Source organism: Orussus abietinus, unplaced genomic scaffold (genome assembly GCF_000612105.2).
Source record: "Orussus abietinus isolate OABI.00-Male unplaced genomic scaffold, Oabi_2.0 scaffold10, whole genome shotgun sequence".
Taxonomy (NCBI): Eukaryota; Metazoa; Arthropoda; class Insecta; order Hymenoptera; family Orussidae; genus Orussus; species Orussus abietinus.
In genome coordinates, this window is record NW_019396009.1 from 635,814 (window position 1) to 662,275 (window position 26,462).

The 26,462-nt window shown below is 43.7% G+C and overlaps 4 protein-coding genes across 9 annotated transcripts; 2 read left to right on the plus strand and 2 right to left on the minus strand.

Moving 5' to 3' along the window:
* The first annotated feature begins 71 nt into the window (after nt 1-71).
* On the plus strand, nt 72-14,174 carry LOC105699695 (nucleoprotein TPR). 6 transcript variants are annotated; one of them, XM_012424880.2, is made up of 14 exons: nt 72-354; nt 1,265-1,447; nt 1,554-1,628; nt 1,704-1,773; nt 1,922-2,271; nt 2,380-2,613; nt 2,791-3,327; nt 4,148-4,404; nt 5,431-11,233; nt 11,439-11,865; nt 11,944-12,041; nt 12,119-12,247; nt 12,331-12,479; nt 12,591-14,174. In XM_012424880.2, exons 2-14 carry the CDS (start codon nt 1,328-1,330, stop codon nt 12,607-12,609), a joined length of 8,268 nt encoding a protein of 2,755 aa, XP_012280303.1. In that variant the 5' UTR covers nt 72-354; nt 1,265-1,327; the 3' UTR covers nt 12,610-14,174. The 6 variants fall into 6 exon arrangements, with proteins under 6 accessions (XP_012280303.1, XP_012280302.1, XP_012280304.1 ...); XM_012424879.2 differs by having other exon boundaries at nt 1,279-1,447; XM_012424881.2 differs by having other exon boundaries at nt 72-350; nt 1,279-1,447.
* Nucleotides 14,175-14,319: 145 nt separating this feature from the next.
* LOC105699698 (lysosomal aspartic protease) lies at nt 14,320-17,097 on the minus strand. The gene is made up of 8 exons (XM_012424889.2): nt 16,873-17,097; nt 16,315-16,559; nt 16,132-16,250; nt 15,865-16,064; nt 15,663-15,785; nt 15,443-15,590; nt 15,287-15,379; nt 14,320-14,895 (listed from the first exon to the last, which is right to left on the minus strand). Exons 1-8 carry the CDS (start codon nt 16,932-16,934, stop codon nt 14,734-14,736), a joined length of 1,152 nt encoding a protein of 383 aa, XP_012280312.1. The 5' UTR covers nt 16,935-17,097; the 3' UTR covers nt 14,320-14,733.
* Nucleotides 17,098-17,313: 216 nt separating this feature from the next.
* LOC105699697 (lysosomal aspartic protease) lies at nt 17,314-19,811 on the minus strand. The gene is made up of 9 exons (XM_012424888.2): nt 19,559-19,811; nt 19,205-19,316; nt 18,906-19,029; nt 18,682-18,800; nt 18,353-18,552; nt 18,090-18,212; nt 17,836-18,004; nt 17,642-17,734; nt 17,314-17,573 (listed from the first exon to the last, which is right to left on the minus strand). The coding sequence occupies exons 1-9, from the start codon at nt 19,627-19,629 to the stop codon at nt 17,418-17,420; spliced, it is 1,167 nt and encodes a 388-aa protein (XP_012280311.1). The 5' UTR covers nt 19,630-19,811; the 3' UTR covers nt 17,314-17,417.
* A 253-nt stretch (nt 19,812-20,064) lies between these two features.
* Nucleotides 20,065-26,455, plus strand: LOC105699789 (protein dispatched). The gene is made up of 11 exons (XM_012425088.1): nt 20,065-20,147; nt 20,339-20,817; nt 20,911-21,036; nt 21,110-21,787; nt 21,887-22,274; nt 22,377-22,578; nt 22,655-23,042; nt 23,122-23,712; nt 23,783-24,083; nt 24,176-24,476; nt 24,618-26,455. The coding sequence occupies exons 2-11, from the start codon at nt 20,680-20,682 to the stop codon at nt 24,910-24,912; spliced, it is 3,408 nt and encodes a 1,135-aa protein (XP_012280511.1). The 5' UTR covers nt 20,065-20,147; nt 20,339-20,679; the 3' UTR covers nt 24,913-26,455.
* Nucleotides 26,456-26,462: the final 7 nt, after the last annotated feature.

Below are 26,462 nucleotides of genomic sequence, written 5' to 3' on the forward strand. Positions count from 1 at the left end.
GTCGGCCGCCATCTTGAAAGCGACGGGAGAGGAAATAGCGCAACGTCGCAACGGCGTCGTGAGCCAAGATGTCCGCCGATTTGGAGTAGGAAGCGTACCCTCGGCTGTCAATATTTCGAAAGTTTGACATCGTTTGATATGTGCAAAATCGACTGGGAACTCGATCAAGTAATCGGTGGACTTCGAATTAAGGCCGGTATACAATAATGCCGGCAGTAGGTGAACATCTTACTCGTAGCTCACGATAGACTTGTGACTGTGCGTTTCGTGTTTGGTGATCCTGTCCGGAGCTCGAGTAGGAAACCGAGTTCAAGGAAATTAGCGAATTACCGTCTGAGGCGCTATGATACGTAGGTAGGGCTCACTGTTTTTTTTTTAAACGAAATGTGTTCACTCGTTTTGGCGTTATTTCGAGATTCTGGGTCTCCTCTAGGTACTTAACCCACCATAGAATGCTCACCTCAGGTATCTCGGTCGTTTTTCCTGTATGCGAAAACGGTGAACTTACGTGCTGTAAAAATACTTTGTTGGATGTAATTTAAGTAATATCTTTTGTTAGTCTGCTTAAAACTACAGTGTATGCTCATTGGTATCTACTAACTGAGAACAATTTAGCTACCCAAAGTAATTTATCCCTGATCGTAACTTGTATTTCGGAAGTATCATCATTTAGCTATTATTAATCTGAGGTTTACGATCAAAAGTACTGTCCAAGTTCATTTACGTAACACAAATACTGTTCAATGAGAAAAATCTAGACACTTGACATTATTTTTGTGAGAGGCATTATTTGGATTAATAATATTGGTATTCTTTTTAATTCATATCAGGTTTGTATGTTCTTGGTTAACAAGTTGGTTGCATTGGTCGAAATGCGCTATATTATGATTTAAATACATGTCTACTGTTTCCGTGTATTTATTAAGAAACAGATGGTACATATAATGGATATTTTAAAACCGTGAAAGAAGATTTAAACTAGAGATGACTGTGAATGTATGTGAAATTGCTTTGATTATGTTTAGAAAAATTTTCATTACACAATGCCAATACTCTTAATAAATGAACAACAAAAATAAAATGATAGACTATGTTACGGTAAATGTAGTTGAAAACATTATAATACAGTTAAAGTTAAGAGTTTATAATTCAGTATAGATAATGTCCATTTACAAAATCATTATTAAATCTATTGCATTTTTGCTTCTCATATTTAATATACATTTAAGTATGAAAGTAAATACCATTGTAAAACAATGTTAAGGAACCTGTGTGCAGATCAGTTCGAGTAAATGCAGCAGGTGTAAGGTATTCGTAAGGCGTGAAGATGTCAAGTGACGGCGAGCGAGTGCCAAAGCCATCAAAACGTATAAGATATGTTATATCAGACAGCGATAGCAGTGATGAATCCATTATTATCCGTACACATTGTAAAAAGAAAGTTTATGTGAGTATAATAGATACACAATCATTAATGCCTTTCCCTTCTGATATGAATTTATTTCTAAACATTTCCATAATCTATTTCTAATTTGATAAATTAATACTTACAGAGGGTGATAAGTGAAGGAGAATCAAGTGATGACGATAGTGATATTCCAAAGCCTGCTACCAGAAGACGGAATTATGTAAGCAGTAATAATATATTACATTGATGGATTAGACTGTGAAACTATTTCCTGAAATTTTGTAATAATTTACAGAAAGTTGTTAGTGAGGATGATACCAGTTTTGACAGCAATGCATCAGAAGCAGAGGGATTATCTAGTCTCGGTTAGTTTATCAGAGTATTAGATTGTCTGGCGGTTCCTCTGTGAATAAGAAAGTTTTTACTTATACGATAACTTGCTACAATCCTAACAAGTATAATAAAATGATGTATTGTAAATATTGTACAATTAAAAAAAAAATTTTGTTGTAGCCGACAGTGATGGTAGTTCAGAATGGCAGTCAGATTGGGAGAGCGATGATTCCGAGGCAAACACTGCTTCTAAAGCAAAGCCAAAATCAAAAAGTAAAGCAGCACCTGACATCGTTGTACCTGCGACTTCGACCACTGCTGACTGCGATTCCGATAGCAGCAATGGACACACAGAAAAATGTCCAATTTGCTTGTTGTCATTTAGGAAGCAACAAGTAGCATCTCCATCATCCTGTGATCACTGCTTCTGCCTGGAATGTTTGATAGAATGGAGCAAAAACATCAATACTTGCCCTGTAGATCGTCAATCATTTACTGTTATTCACATCAGAAGCAGATTAGGTGGCAAGGTACTAAAAAACAATTTTTAATATCACTTAGAATTAAAGTTCAAAGCTCCCATTGGTTAATTTTCAAACAGGTGTTTTAATTATTCATGCATCTTTGTTTCATTCCAGATTATAAAGCACATGCCAATTGAAGTTAAAACACAGATAGAGGAACAAATACAAGAAGATCCAACCTTCTGCGAGATTTGTCAACAATGCGATCGGGAGGATCGTATGCTATTATGCGATGGTTGCGACTTAGGTTATCATCTCGAATGCTTAACTCCTCCTATGAACGAGGTTCCTATGGATGAGTGGTACTGCCCCGAATGTTCTCAAAACAGTCACAATGATGCAGAAGCGGTAAGGAATCACGATGTGTATCCATCTATCATTTTTAGTAGGCAAAGGTGAAAACTCTGATAGGTTTTCACTTTTAATGTACTAGAATTGTCACGTCTCTTCACACTTTGGAAGCCACATCTTACATAATGGGACCCTAATGTCTGGTTTTAACAATTATAACATTTCTTCTTTTAGGTTGATATCGATCAAGACGAAGTGCCAGATCTCATGGAGGAAGCTCGGCGTCTTGGTCTTTCCTACGGTCGTACCCGTCATTTGCCGCAAGAGAACAGTTCATCGTCACCTCGCATGGTTCCTCGAACTCGCCAAACGGAACGCGTCCGCGCTAACATCCGCGCCGATCGCGATCGCAGTAGAGCTCGACAAGTGCGCGAACGCGAAGTCGTGTTCGATCCCGATCAACCGTCGACCTCTTCTGGTATGGACTCGGTTTGGGAGAACAGTAGAAGTCGCTCCCCGGTGAACGGTCGTCTCCGAGTCAAAGTAATCGGCTCGTCTTCGGGCGTCGTCAAGAAGTCTGCGAAACGGGCCGAGAAAAAACGGAAAACGAAGAAACGCAAAGTCAAAAGCAGAACGTCAGAGACTCTAGTTCGCGAAGTGCGCATCACCGAGGTGAACGATGACGGGGTGGAGCAAGAGATCGTCACTTACGTCAAAGTGGCTCAGTCCTCTACAAGGAGGAAGTACACGAAGAGAACAAAGAGAACCAAGGTACATTAATACTGACTTAAGCGTCAAACGGTCACTAACATCATCCTAATAGTAAGGGCCAAATGCTCACTAATCCATACAGTGGATCGAAACTTATGTGCATCCGGAAGCCTTTGTCTAAACTCACGCGTTAAGGTTAATTACCGAGTACTAATCCAATGTCGTTGAAGTTCTGAAACGCGTTTCTGAAAGAACCAACCGTCAAGGTGCTCGTATTCCGTAATATCTTTTTTTTTTAATCTATGTTTTTTTAATATGTATCTTCCCTGTTCCTAGTTTGTGTGAATAAAAGATTTTCTGAATAGATGCATTTGGCTTTTCTTTTGTACATCACGTTTCAGTGCATCGGTACGATGTAATGGTTTCTCTGCTTCCTTGTACGGTACACTGTGTGGGAGTTTGGTTTGAAAAATGTTTCAATCAATTATGAGATATTTCAAAGACAATATAAATTCACTTCTTGAACAAGTACATCGGTTCTACTATTACACGGATGATGAGTTTTGCTTGCGGAATATCTGAAATCCATTTTCTTAGACTTTCTAGAAAAAAAAGTCAACATTAAAGTTATTGTTGTATTTTGTATTAGGATATTCAGCATCCGGTACCAGTTTATACCTAATTTCTGTCAGGTATCTGCTAATCTCTTAATTAGTCATAATCAATGCAATCGATCGCATCGTTCCGATTTTTTTTTGAATTATCTAACTGAGTTTTTATTAGGTAATTGAAACCATTAATTAATTCCCCCATTCCATTACACGGCGATTCTACAATGTAATACTACGATTCATTATCAATTACTCATTATCCATTACAGAAGCGGAAGCGAAAGGGAACTCGACGCGCAAGGACCGTGTCTTCCGTGGCGAAAAGCATCAAGACAATAAAGAGACGTCTAGCTGGGACCCTGGGAATGGACAAGTTCAGCGCGAGTCTTCCTTTGCTGGTTCCTGTGGTGAAGGACCGTATTCCCGTTTCCGATCGCTCCGAACTCATAAATGCCAGATACAGATCCGGGATCGCGCAAGTCAGCCTTTTTGGCAATGGCCTAGGCTTAGACTACAGCCCACCTGGGTGAGTCCTTTAAAGTTTTTCTCAACACTTTTTCTGTATCTTTTTCGCTCTAACCGCCTTTGTGATCGTCTTCGTTGGCTTATCCGTAAAAAGTCCCATATTTTTGGCAAACTCGTTCCACGTCAAAGATGTGCTAGCGGACTCTGATAGAAAAATATTTTTCACGAGAAAATCAGACAGTAATAAATTGACAGTAATAAATTGCATGCTTGCGCATGCTTTGAATTTTATTAATGCGACGTTGCCGTAAAGCTTGCCAGACGAGTGCACAAATAGCGGCCTCTTAATTACGACTCCCTGATTCGGTGAAAATCCATGTTTGTTCTCTTAAAAACGAAATTATCCGAATGCGTCCAACAAAAAATGAGTCGTGTGTATGTATTACGAGTAAACTGTAATGCAAGGAACACGATGCCAAGGTAAGTGCAGGTAGAAAGGAATAACGTTGCGTTGCGTATTATTCTTCGGATGAGTCGGGTTTACAAAATTGTTTGCTTATAATTCAATTAAACCACGAGCGTAGGATTCTCTGTAGGAAATTTCCTATACGAAGATATGGAGGATATTAATGGACAGACGTATTTCGGCATTGAAGAGCGAGGAAAATTATTTATACCAGAAGCCTCTTAATATCTGGTTCCGATGATTGCGCACAATACACATTGTTCGAATATTAATTTCGTTTCTATCGATACATATATTACGTGTATACGTATACGATACGATTGTCGGAGTTTCCCGTTTTACCCTCTCTTTCTATTCGATTCCGGGCATTCGCGTCTCGTTTCAGGCTTTCCCTTGTACCAACCGAGTTGGAAAATTGCTTTCAAGACCCCGTTGCCCCGGAGGTCGCGATTCGAACCTCGCGCCATTCCTAAATCTCAAAGTCGAAGCATCTTCGAAGAGGGTTCTCGAATGGAGGAAATTTCGAATTATCCGGTCTTGATGGAATTTTCGAAATCGGCGGAACGCGACGCGACCCGATGCACGCCAGTGGGATGAAAAAGTTCTCTGTTTCCGAATCAGGTCCGACACGGAATACGAGGAAACCACAGGAAGCGACGTGTTAGTAGGGACGCGGCCGCGTCTGGCGGCGCCCTCGCTGAGACGCCGGCTGGCCCTGAAGGGGGTTGTCGAGGCGGTCGAGCCGATGCAGCGGACGGAGCCCTCGGACGTCGTCGACCTGGTGGGAAGTATCCTGAGGAGTCAGGAGGTCTGGCACTCGCGGAAAAGCAAGCTGAGCCTGAAGTCGGACGGGAGCCTGGCGATCGACGACGACGAGAAGGACTGGAAAAAGGAGGAGCGGAAGGGAACCGCGAAGGTCGACGGGAGTCCCGCGAAGAGGGCGGAAGAGCCGGGTCCGGAGGCCGGGACCCTTCCCGAGCCGGACGGACCCTTGGATTCGACGCGCGTCGACCCCCAGGGCGTGACGCAGGCCCCGATGTTCAACGGGCCCCGGGGTGGCGGCAACCGGGGCGGCTTCCGGGGTGGATACCGAGAGGGGAGTCGGAACGGCCACGGGGGTGGTCAGACCTACGGGGGCCGGGACTCGTACGGGGGGGCGGGGGGCAGACCCGGCGCCTACGGGCCCGGGCCTCGGGAAGGCTTCGGCAATGGCTTCGGACCTCCGGGGTTCGAGCACCGTGGTCCGCCGGGATTCTGCGGGGGCCCGGGGTTCCGCGGCCGCAACCCCCAGATGCCCCCCTTCCGGGGTGAGCGGCCGCGCTTTCCGATGATGGAGAGGCCCCCCTTCCAGTACTTCGACCGATTCCCTCGGCCCAGGGGCCCCGCGGGGATGCCGGGCCCGCCTTCGGGCCCGCCGCCCGGTCCTCCGCCGGGGCTCCCTCCGAGCCCCCGCGCGCCTCCACCTCGACGCGGTTTCTTTCGCGAGGGCCCCGACGCCTGCCCCAGCCCCCCGCGGCTGCCCGATCTCCCCCCGGGAACCCCACCCCTGCCGGAGGAGGAGTGCGACATCTACTGCGACATCGAGACCCCGAACAAGGCCCCGGGCGAGGCCCTCGGCGAGGAGGCCGAGAACCCCCTCGCCCTCCTGCCGCCACCCGAGCCGCCCTCGGGTCTCTTGGACTTCGAAGAGAACTCGAGGAGCGAGAAGGACGCCGATAGCGACCAGGAGCTCGTCATCGACGACACGCCGAAGGAGGAGGCTCCAAAGGATCAGAAGACCGAGGACAAGTACGACCCGTTCACGGCGGACAGCGACAGCAACGACAGCGCCCACAGGAAGCCGCACGAGACCAACGGGGCGCGAATCCCCGAATACGCGATCCCGGTGCCGCTGGACCCTCCGCCGCTGCCTCCTCGGTTTCCGGGTCTCGCGGCGGCCCTCGAGAGTCGGGCCCAACCTCCAGGGCCCGCGATCCGCCTCACGGCCTATGACGACGACGAAGACGAGGACTCTCAGGCGGACTGTCCCAATTTCTCCGTCTACTCCTCCGAGACTATGGACGTCGCTCGGCACACCGAGCAGGAGCTTTCCCAGCAGATCGGGCCCCTGCAGCCCCCTCCTCTGCCCCCCGACATCCCGGACATCCCCGACGACGACGACGTCATCGTGGGCGATGTGCAGGCTTGCGACCTCGCTGACATCCCCGAGCCCTCCGACCCCTACGTTGAGTCCCTTCGGAAAGAGAGGCAGACCCTCAGCAAGATACCCCCGAAGACCGTTTTGCAGGACACCCGGGGCAAGATCACGTTCAAGATAGGCAACAAGCTGAAGATCAACAACAGGCTGAGCAATCTCTACGACGAGCTGGACGAGAATTTCGAGATTTCGATCGCTCAGGAGAAGGAGCTCGAGGACAAGACCAAGAAGGGCGCCCAGAACAGGAAGGGTCTGGGCACGAGCGATAAGGCCTTCCATAGTGACGACGACGACGGAACCGGGGATATCTTCAAGGATGTGGGCAAGGCGGACGTGAACAAGGAGCCCGAGAAGGGGAAGGACAAGGAGAGGAGGAAAGAGGCCGACTCGAAGGTGGAGACCGAGGAGGTCGTCCAGGAGCCCGAAGAGAAATCGAAGAAGAGGAGCAAAGGACGCGAGTCGGGGAGCTGCGAGAAGAAGGACAAGGATCGGGAAGCCGAGGTCGAAGAGGTGAGGACGGTGCATGACGAGGACAAGGTCTCGACCAAGTCCGAGGAGAGCGTGGACGAGAAGCTGTACGACCTCGAAGAGGGACTGGAGGAGAAGAAGAGACTGGACGAGGTGGAAATTCAGGACGAAGCAAAGGAGAAGGAGAAGGGCGAAGAAATGAGAATCGCGGCGTCGAGGGCGGACGACGACGACCAAGGGTCGCCGGTACGCGAGAGGTGGAACGAGAGAGCATCGGACAAGGACGACGAGGAAAAGGAGGAATCCGCCAAGAGCGAGGACGAAAGCGCATCCGGTTCGTCCTCGTCCTCCGAGGACGAGTCTCGCAGGAGAGGCAGAAAGTCCAGGAAGAGGGCCACCACCTCCAAGTCGCCCAAAGAAAGGACCTCGATTCTCTCCACGATCGACCTGACGGAGAAGAGTTCGGACACCGTTATCTCCATCGCCGACACCGTCAGGTCCTCCGTGTCTCCCGTTAAGGGAGAGTCGGAGAGGAAAAAGAAGGAGAGAGACCAGGCTCGGATGAGCCTCGAAGGGGTCGACGAAACCTCGAAGAGCCCCGCTAATTCCGAGTTGCTGGAGTCCAAGGACATCCCCAGCGAGTGGGAGCTACTCGAGAAGGGAGCGATCGAGAGGACGAGGAAGGACGAGGAGGACGAAGAGGATGCCGAGGAACACAATCTGGTGGACGACAAGGAGAGATTCTCGGGGCCCGACAAGGACAACACGGACGCGTCCTCGATGGCGGACAAGGAGCTCAGCCAGGAGAGGGAGAAGTCCAGCTTCGACTTCGAGGTCGAGGACGAGACCGCGAATTTCGCCCTCGAAAAGGAAACGGACGGGGACGAGAGGATAACCGAGGAACACGACGTCTGGGAGTCGGAGAGCGCGTATACCCCGAGGAAGGATGAGGAGGAACTGGCAAGGGGCGGAAAGTCCTTGTCTCCTTTCGAGAGCGGCCTTGAGCCGATAACTCCAACCAAGGACAAGCTGAACGACGGTCTCGAGATCTGCAGGACTCCTCCGGGATACGCGGGCCTGGGCACCGAGGCCATTTCCGAGACCGATGAGGCCATGAACTTCGAGGACGAGCTGACCCTGTTGAGCCTGAGAAAGGAGAAGGAGATCGAGGAGGGCGAGATCATGGAGGAGACCAAGAGCTCGAAGAAGCTGGCGGAGAAGTCCAAGGAGAAGGAGGACGAGAACAAGAAGAAGCGGAAAGAGAGGAAGAAGGACCGCAGCAAGGACGCGGAGAAGAACAAGGAGAACATCGCCTCGGAGAACCAGGTGGCCTGGAAGAAGATCTCGAAGAGCACCAAGGAACGACCCTATCGGGAAAAGGACAAGCGCTCGAGGTCGAGGGAGAAGGAAAAGGAACGAGAGAGGGAGCGGGAGAAGGAGAAAGAGAAGGACAAGGACAAGGACAAGGACAAGGACAAGGACAAGGAGAAGCACAAAAAGAAGGCGAAGGAGGCGGCGAAGAAGAAGGAGAAAAGGAAGGAACTACCCAGGTACGACGTCAGGAAGATCGTTGCCGAGAAGCCTTACAGGCCGAGGAAGGACGAGTACGGGAGGGACGTGAGGGAGGCTAGCAGGAGCAGGTCGAGGAGCTGGAGGTCGTTCTCCAGGGATCCAAGGAGCAGATCGTATTCCAGGATGAGGTCCAGGTCGCGCTCGAGACCGCCGAGGTCCTGGTCCAGGGAGAGGCAGTCCTACTCCAGGGCATGCAGGTCGCTGTCGAGGAGGCGATCGCCGGTCAGGATCAGGCGGAAGAGGACCTCCGTCTCGAAGAGAAGAAGATCGCGGTCGAAGTCGCGAACGAGGTCGAGATCCCCGTCCAGAGGGGGCCGCAGGTCCCTCTCCCCCCGACGAAGGGGCGCGCGCCGAGGGTCGCTCTCGCGGAAGCGAAAGTCGAGGTCGAGGACGAGGTCGCGCGAGAAGCGTAAGGAGAAGCCAAAGAAGCGCAAGTCCAGGAGCCGTTCGAAGACGAGGAAGCGGTCGCGCACGAAGAGCCCGAAGAGGACATCGAAGCCGCGAGAAAAGAAACGCAAGAGGAAGGTGCCGAGCAGGTCGAGGTCGAAGGAGAGATCGCCGTCCAGAGAGCCGCGGGACCGAAACTGGGAGCATCTGGCGGAGAAGATCATGGAGTGCGAGAGGCGATTCTCTCGAGAGAGGGAGAGGTCCTGGAGCGCCCAGTGGACGCCTTCGTGGTCTAGGTCGAGGTCGAGATCCCCGGAGCCCCCGGCCGACCTGGGCCCGCGAGCCTGGTCGCCCTCGCCGCCGGTCCTGGAGAACGTCCCGCCCAAGAACTTGACGGTCATCCTGACGAACAAGGAAGCAATCAAGAAAAAGAAAAAGGAGAAGCGAAAGGAGGCCAAGAGGGCGAAGGACCTCGAGAGGAAGCGGAAGGCGAAGCGGGCGCGCACACCCCCACCCTCGAAGGAAGTCTTTGCGAGCGGCGACAACATCCTGGTGAGCGTGTGCTTCAACAAAGAAAACGAGACCCTGCCGACCCCCGGGGCGCTACCCGAGCTTCCGGAGACCATCCCCCTGCTGGCGCCGACCAAACGCCGACGAAGGGAGCCGCCGCCTGTCCTCCAGGTCGAGCCGCTCGTGCCGAAGCGGTCCAAGCGAGACCGCGCCAAGGAGAAAAAGCCGAGGTCGCCGAGGCCCGGCAAGAGGGAAAAGCGGAAGAAGTCTCGGGCGGCGGAGATCGCCGCCACCAAGAAGCCCGTCGCGGTGATCGACCTCGACCAGTCGCCCTTCAGGGAGCAGACGCCCTCACCGCGGGACGTGATCGTCCTGAGCGATGACGAGGACAAGCGGCCCGCCGCGGCGACCACCCCGGAGGCGCGACAGCTCTCCCAGGCCTCGCCGCAGCGCGAGCCATTCCTGGCTCAGGGCCCGAAGACCCCGCCCGAGCCCCAGCAGCAGCCGAAGTTCTCGATGAGCGTGCCCTCGGTCAACCCCAGGACCTCCGGCGTCAACCCTCTCCTCATGGAGGAGGACGAGGACGAGGACGAGGAGGAGGAAGAGGAGGAGGACGCCGACGAGGAGGGCGAGGGCGAGGGGGAGGAGCGAGAGGAGGACGAAGAGGACGAGGAGGAGGAGCAGGACCGGGAGCAGCAGACTCAGCGCATGGACGAGAGGGTCGAGGAAGAGCTCGAGATGCGGGCCCAGGAGGAGCTCGAGCTCCGCCTCAAGATCGGACCCAACACTCCCCCGGAGCCCCCGACCTCGCCGCCGACCTCGCCCGACGCCTACGACCCCTTCGACCCAACCAAGTCGAGGTCGCCGACCCCGCCGGCCAGCCAGGAGGCGACGCCCTGCGACGAGAGGAACCGGCAGAGGGACTCGCCGGGCGGGCTGCGGCGAGAGCCCGCCGACGCCGACCAGGCCCTCGGCGAGCAGGTCCAGACTCAGGAAGCCGCGCCGGGGGCGGACAAGCAGCTCGACAAGCCGAAGGTCATATCCGTTATCACTATCAAAAGGCCCTCGCCAAAGCGGGACGGGTCGCCGCAGGGCCAGGTCGAGGTCGAGAGCGCGGCCGAGAGCGAGAGTCCGCCCAAGGTCCAGCAGGCGCAGCAGGGAGGACAGACCGCTCCTAGCCAGTTCACCGCGACCATGAACCCGGTGCTCGCCACGGTGGCCGCCGCTGTCCAGAGGAGCAACATCTTCAACGCGGGCGCCCCCCTTGGCGGACCCAGGAACTTGATGCAGGTGGGTTCGGAGTTCCTCTCCTTTTCTCTGCGACCCGAGTCGAACGGTGCACAAGAGTCGCAACGTTCGACCCGGGAGGTGGACCTGGGGATTTCTCGAGGGTTCCTTGGGTACCCGAGGAGAACCGTTTCCGATTTTTCTTGGTAACGATGTGTAGCCTTTTTGGCAGGTGGAGGCTAGATTATCCATAAATCCATGTTTTCAGTCGAACCGGATCTCGCCGAGCAGCCAGGCGAAGACGCGACCCAACGAGAGGCCGCCCTTGCCGACCGTCTTCGCGAACGCGGTGAAGCCTTCGCCCTTGCGCGGCAGCAAGGCCGCCCAGAACAAGAACAACTCCTCCGCTGGACAGAACGGTAGCGACGTCACCATCGAGATGGTGGGCGACGCCATCGACATGTCGTCCCCGTACTCCCCTGGCTCGAGTCTGAGCGACGGGATCTTTGATCCGCCCAGCCCGGCCCCGTACAATACTCCGCCTGGAAACGCGAATGCTAAGAGCAACAACGCCGCGGCCAAACCCAAGGACAAGAAGGACGCGTTCGACGTGCTCTTCGGGTCCTCGCCCGTTCTGAAGCCCTTCGGCAAGACCAGGGTCAAGAAGGGCGCCGAGAAAGATAAGAGAAAGAAATGTACGTATCAAGGTTTCACTTTAACGAGACTCGGCGACGCGGGGTTCCGTATTTTATTTCAACTCTTTACTCTCGCAGCGACCAACCCCAAAGTCGGGGTTCGCATGGACGAGAATCAGCTGCAGATCTTGGACGACCTTCCGAGCTCCGCCGTCGAGATGCAAGTCAAGGATAAGGTAGTCCGCGATCGCCTTCCTTATCATTCTTCAAGGTGTCGGTAATGTGTGAATAATTCAACGGTGTATTTTTCCAGTTCTTGAAAAAGCTAAATCGACAGGAAAGAGTAGTGGAGGAAGTTAAGTTGGTTCTGAAACCGCACTATACGAAGAAGCACGTCACGAAGGAGGAATACAAAGACATCATGCGCAAAGCTGTCCCTAAGGTAAATCCCGTCGTCGACGTTGTCAATTTTTTTAGGCCTTAACCGGTGAAAATTAATTTGACAATTTCTTCGCCCTTTCGTAGATATGCCACAATAAGACGGGGGAAATTAATCCGAAGAAGATCGCTCAGCTTATAGAAGCTTACGTTAGGAAATGCCGAAATAGTAAAAAGAAAGCACTCGGAAATACCGTAGCCGGCACGAATTCCACGTCCAAGGTCTCCAAGCCTGTGTGAGTATGCCATTTATTCGCGTAAGGGTATTTAAATGTATGTAATTGGTATGAAAATATCATTTACTCTATAATGCAACAAGTGACATAATGGGGGTTTTTTTTTTATAGGAAAACTCTCTGGAGTTGATCGGGTATCGAAAATGTTAGATCAAGGGGTATTGCGTTGACGATAGAAACGAAGGCGAAACGCCACTGAATCAATTCCTTTTGGGTGGATGGTAAGTGATCGGCATCTCCATCACCGGTCGAACAATGTGTATTGTGTGTATATACATAATAAATTGAATTTAAGCGCAATATTTTTATTTATCGAGGCGAGTATGCTTGGACGCGCGAGCGTTAAGGCGGAACCGCGCGTATAAGAATTTACTATTGTTAATTTTATTCCGTAGGCATTCGATTAAGCGCTAAGTCGAGACCGAATATAAGAGAACCCATTCGGTTTAAGTATACTAAGTAGGGAATGAGACGTCAAGGGATTCTCGGATATCCGGAGTAACCGATGAACCAAAATGGTACACGGGTGTACGCGGCATATGATTAAAGGGGAAATAACTGTACGATTAAAACTTTTCTCACCCACTACTGTCGAGATTTCGTATATCTCTCCTGCTGTTAATCGGAAGAAGGAAGTTGAAATTGGTATAAATCTGCAAATCGTTTAAACGGGAAGAAAGCATAATGAAATAATGACCCGGCCGATTTTACAGTATAACTGTGAAACTTTGACGTAGCTTGTCCTGTATCGAGGGCAAAATGTAGTTGTACAAAATATGGGTAACGGATGTGTTATGCAACAATGGTTACGATGCATTTTGCGGTGTTGTTTGTCTAACATTCATGAGTGATTGCTCGATTCAACGACGACAGTTTCGAATAGGTTATTTCTAGACTTGTACAACGATTGTCTCTTATCGGAAGTAACCGGTGAACCGAATAGCGTTCATGGGTGTACGATTAAAACAAAAAAAGGAACAGTTGTTTAAATTTTTCACCACTACTGTTGAAGTATTGTAGAACGTTACTGCAGTTAATCGTAAAAAGGATATACAGAAATTGAAATAAAAATCGAATGCATAACGCGACATGGCAAATTTTTCAATGCAAGCGTAAAACTGTTTTCTTTTTTTTTTTTTATTTCACCGTGCCGTTCTGAAACCATTTGACGTGGAATAACTTATAACAGGGGCAGGATTTAATTGTACAAATTATGGATAAAGGCTGTTATACGGCTATGGTAATGAAAACTTTGCGTTATCGTTTGTCTAACATTAACGAGGAATTACTTGACTCAGTAACTATAATTTCTACTTATTTATTCCGAGAATGTATGGCTCGTTGATAAATTCTAGTTACACCTGTTCCGTGTTTCAATCGCCCTCTAAATATTGTACAGAAACCCTTTCCATTCATGAGATCGATGACATAATATCTGCACGAGCAAGAAGACTTAGAGATCTCGCATATTTTTGTTTTCTTTCGAGACCGTGGGATGATTTGATAAATTTCAGGAGCCTCTAACTTGTACGTACACTCGTGGGGATTTTCTTCACGATCGGGTATCATTTGTTTGATAGTTGTTTTCCTACAAAAAGTGAAGAAAATCGATTCGTATACTTCGGCCCCTAGCGTAAGTTTAAGAAGTGTAAATCATAATTTATAACAAGGTGAAAATAAATGCAATCAGAAGTAGTTACACGCTTATTACTGTGAGAAAACTCAACCACAGTGCAACGTGGTAAAAAGTTTCTTTTTTTTTACTTTCTGAACGCATATCTAGTTGCGCACTGTTAATATGAAATAAGTACAATCCGAGTAATGGATGGAATACGCACAATTTAAGGGCAACATTTGAAAAATGAAATATTTATTTACCCTGCTAAATAATTACACAAAGTCAATCTCATAACTTACAGGTCAGATGTAACGAATTAATCGAGAGTTACATTGATATCTTAGCCAACTCTTTATATAAGTTAATTTTAATCTCATGCCTATTGAGCAGTGTCCATTTTTTTAATATATAGGTGTCATATTTTATAAAGAGTATTTATAACAAAAGAACAATAATTTCCCAATTGATGAGGAATCCGATCTACAATTTGTTCACGGCATTGAGTCTTAACTATTCATGTATACATTTTATTCTATGAAAATGAAACTTATAATTTTTTAATTACAGCCCTTTGTTATAATTATAAAAATGGTCGATTATACTTTTAATGACAACAGCGATTGTTGCAGGCTAGATTCATTTTGCGATAGCGAATCCTATGCGATCGTTTTCCATATCGAACTCGGTATAGAAACGCCCGATGAAAACATCTCCCAAAATCCACAATGGTCCATTGGGAGGAGGAATATCCATACCCATAAAACCACTTAAGCAAATAGTTTTGCCAAATTGAGACATCTAAAATAACAGATAAAAATATTCAGACACGTAAATTTTAGTAATTTTTATAATAAAATTTCTTGTCGCTAAAGCATGCACGTATTTTTAGCGTACTAATGGCAAACATGTTATATGAATAACTAAACAAACTTTGCATGGATTTCTAATCGACTTATTTTCAAGTATAAACTTGTAGGTAATAAGAGGGACATGTGAATCATCTTTCCACTTATCACAGCTTACGACCCCATTATCATAATATAAACAAAAACGGAATATTTCAACGAATCGTATTACGAGGTCTTTCATTTTGTTTCAAATGCAGATAGAAAGGAGTTAAGCTATAAACTAACGGGTTTAAGAACACAGTAATGATTAAAATTCATGATTAAAAATCATTCTAACTTACCTTTAAAATGTAATCTTCACCTGTCAGAGAAAAACTGTTGCCATTAACTATAAAATCTATGGTTGGCAAGTTAGGGATTTCATTGCAATTTACCTATAGAAAAATACAGAGTTAGTAATTATTTTCATATGATAGTGAATGTAATTTGAATTATACCATTGCTTCTCCAGCCATAATTGGCGTTGCTCCAATCGCTTTGTTGATAGCTTGAATTTCTTCGACAGGACCAGCAATTAGGGAAGTACCAGTATCAGCAATGGCTTCACATCCATTCTTACAAAATGCCTGATCGCCTATTTTCATTCTATAAGAAAAAACAGAAGTGTTTGACATACATCAAAAAGGATATGTGCAAAAGGATTTTAATTCTACGTACGTATCCATTCTAAATTGCCAGTAAGCTTTTCGAGATACTGGAACGTATGTAAATTCGCCGGTATAATGATCAGGATCGGAACCACCAAGTATCATTTCACCACCAATCTTTGCAGATGGATTCCTGGACAATAAATAAATTATTACAATTTACCGGTTTGTTAAGTTTTGCTTATAAGTATACCAACATTATGCATCTTTACCTGTTTAAGTAGAAACTGAAAATTGCTTGAGGCACTAAGCCTTGTTGAACCATAGTATTAAAAACTGGCGTTACACCATCTACTGCAATTCTAGGATAAGCCATTCCCAAAATACCATCGAATTTAGCAGCAACAAAGGCAAGTCCAGGTTCACTCATCGCCTCGGCAAATGTTTGATTTGCAGCATTAACACCAGCCAGCTATAAAAAGTTGCAGTTTTATAATCTTGCATTGTTTCAGGCATCAAAAAGAAGAGTTCCAACTTACAGTCACCGTATCAGTGGATAAGAAACCAGATAGACTTCCAGAACCATAGTGAATAGCAAATTTGGTGCCATTGACAACATAAGTAGTCGATGTCTTGCTATTATATTTGTTATGAAGTACTGCAAATGAAACAAAAAATTAGAACACATTCTCATTATGCTGCCGTTATCTTGAGATACTTACAACACGCAATATTAGTCACGTGACATTTTTTGGATGGTACCCAAAGATTTGACGATCCGGTATCAAAAACTACTTTGAACTCTTGTGGAGGCGTGCCAATGGCAATGACACCGTAGTATTGAGCATCTAAGTAATTCGACAAAGGTTCTGGAGTAGGATCTCCCTGGTGAAGTAGAACATGCTGAACATCAGTGTCTACTTCTTTTAATGCCATTCTAGCAGTCTTCATCTTATGAACAGGAAATCTTTGGACAAGAAGTTATTATTTCAACTCAATATCGTGAAAATATTTGCAACTATTTTGTATAGATTGGTGATATTAACTTTAATCAAAATATTAAGTAACAGTCACCTTTACGAGAATAATTATAAAATATAAGCAGAATAAACAATTTCTTTGACACAATGATTTAGTGATTCAAAGATATAACAACCAAGAAAACTTATTAGGTTTCCCCAATTAACATAAAGCATCAATATAATTAATCCAAAAATATGGATCTGCGAAAATTAGCAACATTCCAAATGTGTATATATCGCGTTGCAGCAATTGCTTACCTTATTAAATCCCCATTAGCCAGAGCTAAGGCGAAGAGCCCCCAGACAATCGAATGCCACATTTTTTCCAAATCCTGGGTGTGATGTACTGCGAATACTCGGGGCACGTAATTACAATTTTATTCTCAATTCGCACTAATCATACAACCGATGCCGACGCGCAACGCATATAATAAAGTGAAATGCAGCCAGTAACACTGCGACAGAAAAGTTCCTGCAGTCGTTTTGTAGAATCATCGCTTGAGTCACGTGATCTTAGCGAACCAATCAGAAGCAAGAACCGAGCGGCATGAGGTATGCAAGATACATGATTCACGAATTTATTATAAATCCGTATATCATGCATGGAGATAAGCGAGATGAATCGAGGAAAGGCCAGGATGTTATTGAGACGTAATAAATAACATTTCTTAATGATAACGATATAAAGACATCATCAGAAAGGCTACAGCTCGATTTTTAATTTTTGGAAAATGGACAAACAATGGAAATGATACATTCTAGGGAAAATTATGAAGAAAACCCCTCAAAAGTATAATCATTATTCAGAAGACAGTTTTACCAATGCTGATTGTCCCTTTATCATAATTATATTCTGTATAAAATTGCATTAAAAATGCTCCTCCTATTTCCCAAATATTGACCAGAGTTGGATCAGGCACAAATGGCGACAAGCATATTTCTACACCTTGATAAGTCAACTGAAACACAATAAATAAAAAATAAATAAATATATCCCATTGACATCAAAGTATGAGTTTTAACTTACATGGTCAATGTAATATCTTGAATTAATTATAAATGATTTGCCAAGAAAAACTAATTCCACATCGGGTAGTTTAGCATACTCTCGACAATTAACCTGGAAGAAATTACTGCGTTAAAAATATCTCAATTTATGTTCCGAGTTATAGTAAATTTGAAACCTGTGATAAAATATATTTCGTGTATATTTTATTTTACCATGTATCTATAAGGCCAAAATGGAAAAATTTCAATGGCCTCCAGCAAGTTATTTATTCTTGTAATATCCTTTGGTGGTCCTGTTATAGCCTGTGTACTAGTGTCGATTATAGCAGTGCATCCAGTTTGACATACAGGGTAGGATTTATTAAAAAAGTCGACAACCATTCTGAAATATAGACAGTTGGTGACTAAGTATTGAATGTGTTTTTTTTCAACAGCAAACAGTTCCCTCAGAGTTAGATAAATTATACCTGTCCATCTGTATTTCCCAATATTCTTTTTTCTTTACAGGAATTTCAGTTAAACTACTATTAAGATGTTTTCGGTCCACTCCTCCAAAGATCACTTTCCCCGCCTTATCTGTTGTAGCATCCCTAATGGAAAACAACACATTTTAAATTAAAAGAGTATAAAAAATTATTACACCAATTTCTCAATTTTAAGTATTGTCTTCCTTAAACCACTTTTTACAGCTAAATATTTATTAAAAAATGGGAGTACTTCTTTTACTCACCTATTCATATAAAATGTTACAATTGGTAATGATTTAGTATATTGTTTTCGAAAATTATAAAATAATGGTGTTGTACCAGTGTTGCTTAAACTTTGAAACCCAAGGCCAATATACCCATCAGCTGCTTGAAGTGCGAATGGAATCCATGACATGTGTGTCATTTCAATGAATGATTGATTTTTTATGGGTAGATGAGGTAGCTAGAATGAAAGTAAATAATATGAAATGTCAATTATGCAAAGTTTTGTTAAAAAATACTACATTTACACATCTGCAATGCTGTAAATAATGTTTTAGAGTTTTAAAATTTCAAAGGAATTTGCACTCACATGAAACTCATCAATGGATACAATTCCTTCTAAGGAATAATTTGATCCATTAATTTTAATTAATGTACCATTTTCTTTGTACGTAGATGATTTTAGACCATCATATCGTGCATGCAACCCTAATAAAACAAAAGTGTAATTAAGTTTTTGGAGATTATGTATATCTTATTGACGTATTTTTTTGTAAGGCTTTCATTGCTGTCATTTGAGTAGTAATTTCTTACTGCATGCTATTTCCGTCAGACCGCAATGTTGAGATGGGATCCATACATCTGCCCAACTAGTATCAAAAATGAATTTGAAATCTTTTGCTGGATTCCCAACTTTTATAATTCCATAATATTCCGACTAAATAAAGAAAAACATAATGTATTATTAATATTTGTACTCAATCATATAGCACCATCTCTTTTTAAATACCAGTCAATATTTTTTATCAATCGATTTTACCAATTGGTTTGCATTTGCATAAATTCATCAGTATACCGGTTTGCAGTTTCAAGTTAATTATTGAGATACTTACGTTCATGAATTTGTTTAATGCAACGGAGTCATTATTATCCCATGGATTTGGGTGCGGTTTAAAAAAGAATCGGTTCTCTTGTTCGTCAAAACTTTGTCGATAAAGGTCAATCCTATGTATTAAATGGTAGTTTTCATTATTGTAATTTCTACTTACCAGTAAGTCTAGAGACCTTATTAATTAGAACTAAAAAATTATATTCCTAATCGTGTAATTATTTACAAATCTTTCCTTAAAATAAGAAATAATGCTGAATGACACCACACATGAAAAGCAAATCTGTTAATTCGTGACAATATCAAATATTTGTGGAAACATACAGAACAATGAAATTCACAAACCGCATGTACTTACTCTAAAGCGAGACTTGCTTGAAAATATATTAGACTTAAGTAGAATACTCTCAAGAGCTCCATTTTTTTCATGGAACTTTTCGGCTGATTCTTTCCGTGCGTTCGCAGTGTGAATAAAGGATGTCGATCAAAAAAGGATGTTAGATAATTTTTATCACGCTCGTATGAATTAGTATGGTAAAATGTGAGCCGTCTGTATACACATTTTCACTTGTTTACTTCCAATTCGGCATTGCATTTCGGCCCAAGTGTGATATATGCGTCATCAGCATCGAATGTTGGGAATCCCCACTTTAGTCATACATTAGTAATTATACTGTTTTCATTGTTCTCTAAGAAATACTTCAAATGCACAAGATTGGTTATATTTTTTTATGGCAATTCTAAAATATCGCTCCATTGGAAATATCCAATCCTATTTCATCTCGAAGTTAGTGAATTTATATCAACCAGAGAGTTACTCTCTATTTCTCGCTACATGGTCTATGGTAAGCACGCTCAGAAATACACATTCTCATAATTGTTGTATGCATGCATGTAGAAAATAAGCAGGATCTTCCCGATTGAAGTTGGATTGTTACGATTGAAAGGTTTGTTACGTTTGTTATTAATGATATTTATAAGAGAAAAGTAAAAACCATGCATATGTAAATGTCTTGAAAATAATCAGTTATGTATTTTATTTGAATGGGCGTGCGTAATTTTTGACTTTATACTGTCAGTTTGCAATTTCTGATCTGATTCTAGTATAAACATAATTACATTTAAATTTTCTTTCCAGCTTCCGGGAATGCAGAAGGTTGCCTAATAAAATATGTATTAAATTATACAGTAAAATGAGAATTATGTGGAAAATGCCGGTTTTGCCAATGACTTTGAACAGCTGGAAACCAACAAGTGTGTGCAAAAAATCAATGCATTTTGTACATGTCAATCAGGAGCAGCAAAATTTTAATAAAACTGAATGGCTAATCTTAGAAGATAATGGTGGAGGCCTAGGACAGTATCGATAATGTAAAGCATCCAACGGATATCAAATAAGATGGCCTAATTCATCTTAGAATTTAATTCACATTGGAAATTAAACCCGATGTAACCGTTAATATTATAAAATATATAAAAATGGAAGTGTGGTGGTTTTCTCGGGTTGTGGCGCATCATCCATATGCTATTTTGGTAGCTGTTTTTGTGTTTTCAACAACATGTTTGATCGTGCCCTTAACGACTAAAAAATTCCCAGACTTCTCTGACCCACAATTAGTAAGTACATCAAACATTCATGTATTTATATGTATGTAGGTGAAATATTTTTAAGTGAAATAAGTTTCAAATATTAATTTACAATATGTACAGGGTTTTGAAGCTAGAGGAACTATGTTGGCCCAAAGACTAACTGCTTGGCAAAACTTAATGGATGCGACAAGACCACGAGGCAATTTAGTTGATAATCCATTGGAGTATTATCATTTTCTTCAACAGGTATGATAGCCAGATTTAATCAGTAGTGGTAAAAAATATAAAAATTAAACCTTATTGCGGTTATTTGTTGTAGAACCTTACCAGTTTTCGAAATGGTAATCACACAAGTTCAGGTATTTTAAGGAAGAAGCCAAAAAATAGGAAGAAAGGCAAAAAATATGAAAAGCCTAAAAATAATACTACGAAAGAAACAGATGGGGCTGAAGCCAAAGACAGATGGGAAGAACTACGAGAACTAAGAAATAAAGATCTTTCCCACAATTTGGATGTCCACAATGATCATAGTTTCTTAGGCGAAGATGGTTTTTTTTGTAATTTACCAAGTTCGTCTTATGCTCGTGTCGTCGTTGGTTCTAATTCAGAAGAAACAAATTTATGGACAGTTGATGGAGTCTTAGCTCAATGTCGTATCGATGCACTTCTTCGAGCGAATTCAGAATTTTCTTCTCTTTGCGAAATGGAGACGGAACGAAGTGGTAATGGGCGAAAATGTTGTCGAAGTTGGTCACCCGCTAATTATGTTGCCTTGTTGTCTAACAAGACTACTTGTTTGAGTGTTACTGAAAATGATCTTAGCCGAGTTGAAACAATTCTAGAAAGATGTGCATATTTTTACCATAATCTAGAATTAACTCCTGACTGTGCAGAAGATGAGCGTTGTCAAAGACGCGTTCCAGTAGAATGTTATGTTCATAACGCTCCTTATCATCTGCTTCATTTCCTTCTTGACGTCGATTTTATACCAGCCAATGTAAGTTGAATTTGTAAATACATTATGACAATCGTATTTATTTATTTAGATTTCTCAAATAAAAAGAATGTAATATTAAAATGTGAATTATTGTTTCAGAAACAAGGATCGGCATATAAATCCAATGTGACGTTGCGTACTGCAATGTTATTTCTTCCAATTGCTGCAAGCTCTGCCAGTTTGAACTTCTACAGGGAACTAAATGTAGAAGCCTTAACTTACGGGAAATTCCGTGTGTTGGGAATGCAATTAGGCCTAAAAAGTACTCTTTTTGATCGCCTATTGATGTCAGACTCCCGTTTGGTGTTGGCTGGTTTTGCATTTGTAACTGTTTGCATTTGGGCATACACTGGATCGTTTCTCTTAACTACATCCACTATTTTGGCTGTTCTTTTCAGCCTTGGAATCTCATATGCGCTTTACACTCTTATCTTACGGATTGCATTTTTTCCATTCATGAATTTATTAGCGATTGTCGTTGCCGTTGGTGAGTAAATATTGATTTCATTCCTAATTTTTAAAGTTCATGTGATGCAGAAGTAATTATTGCAGCTTGAGAATTTTGTCTAAATATGCATCACATGTTTAGGTATCGGAGCAGATGACGCATTTATATTTTGTAAAGTATGGGAATGTGGTAAACAACAAAAATTGAACAGCGGCGGTTTGGTTCATTTGGTGCAAGAAACAATGAAACACGCAGTTCCTTCCATGTTCGTTACGTCGTTAACAACAGCAGTTGCATTCTTTGCCTCGATAGTAAGCAACGTTACTGCCATAAATTGTTTTAGGTAAGTACAAATGGCTACGAGAAGGATTTTATTCTTATATTTAAAGAAAATGAATCTAAACCATTGTTTCCTTCAGTTTATTTTCAGGTATGACAGTTATCGCCAACTTCTTTTTGATGATCACTTGGTTACCGGCAAGTGTAGTAGTATCGGAGCACTGTCGCCTTACGGCCCTGTCACCAGCCAATTTTATCGCAAGAAAAATTATAAGACCCTTCAGGATATTTACGGATAAAATTACAGTTGGTTTCGGAAAGTTTCTCGTTCGACTTGCAATCAATTTAAGATGGCTGTGGCTCCTGGGATTAGGAACGATCGCTATAGCTGCCTGTACCGTAGTTTTCCGATACCCAGGGTTGCAATTACCGGATTCTCCAGATTTTCAGCTGTTCGATAGCTCCCACCCTTTTGAACAATACGATTTGGTCTATGCTCGGCGATTCTGGTTTGAGAAACTTGAAACGGTAATAACATTATCTGAAAACAGCAAAAAATGTATAGAAAAATGTTCAGTTACCTAAATGCACATGTTTATATTTTTAGGGAGAAGGTGGGGAAGTGTTACCGCTAAGATTTGTATGGGGAGTGAAACCAGTGGACAACGGAGACTACTTAAATCCAGATACAAGGGGTACACTGGAATGGGACGATACTTTTGACGTTTCTGATCCAAACTCTCAGTTGTGGTTGCAACAGTTTTGTCGGAATTTGCGAGGACAAGTCTTTTATCGCAGCACGACGGGACCTCTTCTCCCCAATTGTTTCGTCGAGTCTATGCGTTCTTGGATGGAACGACGCTGCGAGGATCCCATAGATGCCCACATTGATCGAGCTCCATGTTGCGAGAAAAATCCATTTCCTTACGCTCCCAACGTATTAAGGCAGTGCGCTGCTGAAGCAAGTGCCGAGTTGCACCGAACTCCACCTCAGTATTGGACCCAAGGTGGTACAGTGACGGCAGGGCTGAAATTTTTAAAACTACCACCCGAGACCATGTCCGTATCTTCGACCAACCACACAACACTCGAGACGTTACCACCACCGATACCCACTATCAAAGGCCTTGTTGTTGAGTACGATAGTACATATGCTTACACGCTCTCTTTCTCCGAAATGGATAATTTCTACAATCAGGTTAGTGTGTTGGTGCTTTAAGAGAATTATTTAAAAAATATAGATTAATGAATACAAGTACGTTGTACAGGTTGAGACGTGGATGCAAGAACAACTTGCCAGTGCACCCCCAGGTATGCGTGGTGGCTGGTTCGTCAGTCGATTCGAGTTCTACGAATTGCAACGTACTTTGTACGAAGGTACCATGTGGGCAATGGTTGTATCCATGATCCTCGCCCTCACGGTGCTTGCGTTTGTCACCTTAAACCCTTTGGTTAGTCTCTACGCGATTATTACTATCGGAGCCGCTATAGTAGTGACGATAGCGGCCCTAGTCCTTCTTGGATGGAAACTGAATGTATTGGAAAGTGTCGCCGTATCTACTGCAATAGGTAAACGTTTAAATAAATTACTCTGTATTCCATGTCGCTGTCTAGCTGACAAGTCATAAATTCGTCTTTTTTGCATATTTTTCATATCGCAGGTCTGGCCGTTGACTTTAGTCTGCATTACGGAGTGAGCTACAGAGCTTGCGTTTCCGAGGGTAGAATAGATAGGGTGAAGGCAGCGTTGGAACAAATGGGAGGACCAACTTTGATGGCAGCCGTGACCAGCGGTGCTGCCGGTGCTCTGATGCTTCCATCGCGTGTGTTGGCCTACATACAAATTGGAATATTTCTACTGTTAGTCATGGGAATCAGCTGGCTGTACGCGACATTGTTTTTATGTCCTCTACTCGCCGTTATGGGACCGTCGAGGCACTTTGCACAGTTCCAATATCCTAGGTAATGGAAATCAGTGGGGAACGAAAAAACTGCAGGGACGTTATGCATCGTTTCTCACGTTTGATTACTTAAATCGTTTCTGCAAAATCAATGTATCCTGGTACTCTGAATAATTAATAGCATTTCTTTATTCGGCCACAGATTGGGAAAGTCATTTTTCCGTATGAAGAAGGATATCGTTGAAGGAACTACGGAGGTTGATAAGAGAAATGGGAGGAGTCGGAAAAGATGCAAGGGAAAAGGGATGCTATCCGAGTCGACTTTGAGCACCTCCAGTACCGTGTGTCAGTTCCATTGTGGCGAATTGGAGGCACTCGCAGCACGACCTCCCCCATCGCCTTCTTTACCGCCTTCGCCGACCTCGACGTTACTTTACATCGACTCGGCTCAGATGGACCCAAGGAACAGTAAAAGGAGATCCAACGAGATCGACTAACGGTTTACACGATTTGATACTTTGCCAAGGATCATCGAGACTTCACGCAATTGCGATCGCACGTGAACGCGTGATCTCATTTAGGGTAAGGAGTATGCGACCGTGCTGCCGTAAGTTTCATACCGAAATCGTTTACACGATCAGCGATTTTTATCCGCATTTTTCGACAGTAGCCAAGGAAAGTACTTTGCCAATTGTTATGAATTGTTTTAGGTCTGAATCAATCGACTCCTTTATTTATATAGTACGTCTAGATGTATGATCGACAGGTGTAGTGCAATCGATGTATTTAATTCAAGTTTCTGTACACGATTATTACGAGTTTATAAGATTTTCAGGGGTGTTGGACCTCTCGTAAATGTTGTGAATGATCGTCACTGGGATCAACCGGTTGTTTGATATGCACGTTATGTGGATATATTGAAATCCCGGGGATATTCCATTTTATAGGTTTCTTGTTTTTCGTTAATATTCAATTTATCAGTATTATAAATTCCATGTCTTCCCATTGCCACAATATGCGCACTTTCGATGGTGTTAAGTGTATGTATGTACAGATATTAAGGAATGAGTACACGGGTGTTCTGAAAACGTGTTTATATGTGATCTTGTATCCCACAGGTTTTTTTGGCAAAAGCTGGAATATTAAATGACTTTTTCGTTTTCCGAAGATGATTTCGCATTTGAGTAAAATGTTGATAAACTTATTATTTGCAGTCTATCGACTGAACTACTTCAGGGCATACTTTACAACTTAACTGTTTAAGATAACACACTTCTGATAGCGTTAATAATTGCATATGTTGGTAACGAATAAGCGCAAGATCCTAAAGCCATATGTTTGTCAATGCATATATTGTACAAATAAGTATTACATTTTTCAGTCAGTTGTGGAAACGGTATTAAGCAATTCATTGTTTTCTAAATATATCTCACATTTCTGAAATTCTACATTCGTGGAATCGAAGCAGAAATCAGGTGACAATAAAAAGTGTCAGGTTCATCATTTCATTTTGGACTACGACCTATGATCTTGCAATTTTTATTGTGTACCATTTTAAGAAATATTTAGACGAATTACAATTGTAAATTTAAGAAGCGTAACAAATATTGATCACATCTAGGGACTGAGTTACGATGACATTCATGTCCATTTATTTGCATACGCTGTATTGGATTTATGGATCCTATTAGTTAACTGTTTAAATCCCAGCGTATTTGTACATTTTATTATATATCTTTTGCAGTGCAAAGATCGTCAAAGGCTGAATTAAGACGGAAAATCGTATCCTTTTGCGATACCCGGTCTGAACATAGAATAAGCAAAAGTATATGATTGGGGCATCCGTTATTTATTGTTACGTCTAAACGTATACAATGTGCTCCAAGTTATCCAGTGTTTTGCAAATGTTACTCTTGTTACGAGCGCCTCGATTGTGATGTTAATTGTATTCCATGTGACGTTCAAGTGATAGATTCTTGTTAAATACTAGAGAATGTTTGTGTAATAATAATTTGACTTAATAAACTATGTATAGACGTCCAAAGTC

Bases quoted from the DNA above. Each gene is read 5' to 3' on its own strand.
- LOC105699695 (XM_012424880.2), top strand. From the start codon at position 1,328: ATGTCAAGTGACGGCGAGCGAGTGCCAAAGCCATCAAAACGTATAAGA. The intron at 1,774-1,921 runs GTTAGTTTATCA...ATTTTGTTGTAG, and splicing joins AGAGGGATTATCTAGTCTCG to CCGACAGTGATGGTAGTTCA. The intron at 3,328-4,147 runs GTACATTAATAC...TATCCATTACAG, and splicing joins AGAGAACAAAGAGAACCAAG to AAGCGGAAGCGAAAGGGAAC.
- LOC105699698 (XM_012424889.2), bottom strand. From the start codon at position 16,934: ATGTGGCATTCGATTGTCTGGGGGCTCTTCGCCTTAGCTCTGGCTAAT. The intron at 16,560-16,872 runs GTAAGCAATTGC...TCTTGTCCAAAG, and splicing joins GCTAATGGGGATTTAATAAG to ATTTCCTGTTCATAAGATGA. The intron at 15,786-15,864 runs GTAAAGATGCAT...TTTATTGTCCAG, and splicing joins TTCAGTTTCTACTTAAACAG to GAATCCATCTGCAAAGATTG.
- LOC105699697 (XM_012424888.2), bottom strand. From the start codon at position 19,629: ATGAAAAAAATGGAGCTCTTGAGAGTATTCTACTTAAGTCTAATATAT. The intron at 18,801-18,905 runs GTAAGAAATTAC...TTGTTTTATTAG, and splicing joins TCTGACGGAAATAGCATGCA to GGTTGCATGCACGATATGAT. The intron at 18,213-18,352 runs GTGAGTAAAAGA...GTTTTCCATTAG, and splicing joins GTAACATTTTATATGAATAG to GGATGCTACAACAGATAAGG.
- LOC105699789 (XM_012425088.1), top strand. From the start codon at position 20,680: ATGGAAGTGTGGTGGTTTTCTCGGGTTGTGGCGCATCATCCATATGCT. The intron at 22,579-22,654 runs GTAAGTACAAAT...TGTTTCCTTCAG, and splicing joins ACTGCCATAAATTGTTTTAG to TTTATTTTCAGGTATGACAG. The intron at 23,043-23,121 runs GTAATAACATTA...TTATATTTTTAG, and splicing joins GGTTTGAGAAACTTGAAACG to GGAGAAGGTGGGGAAGTGTT.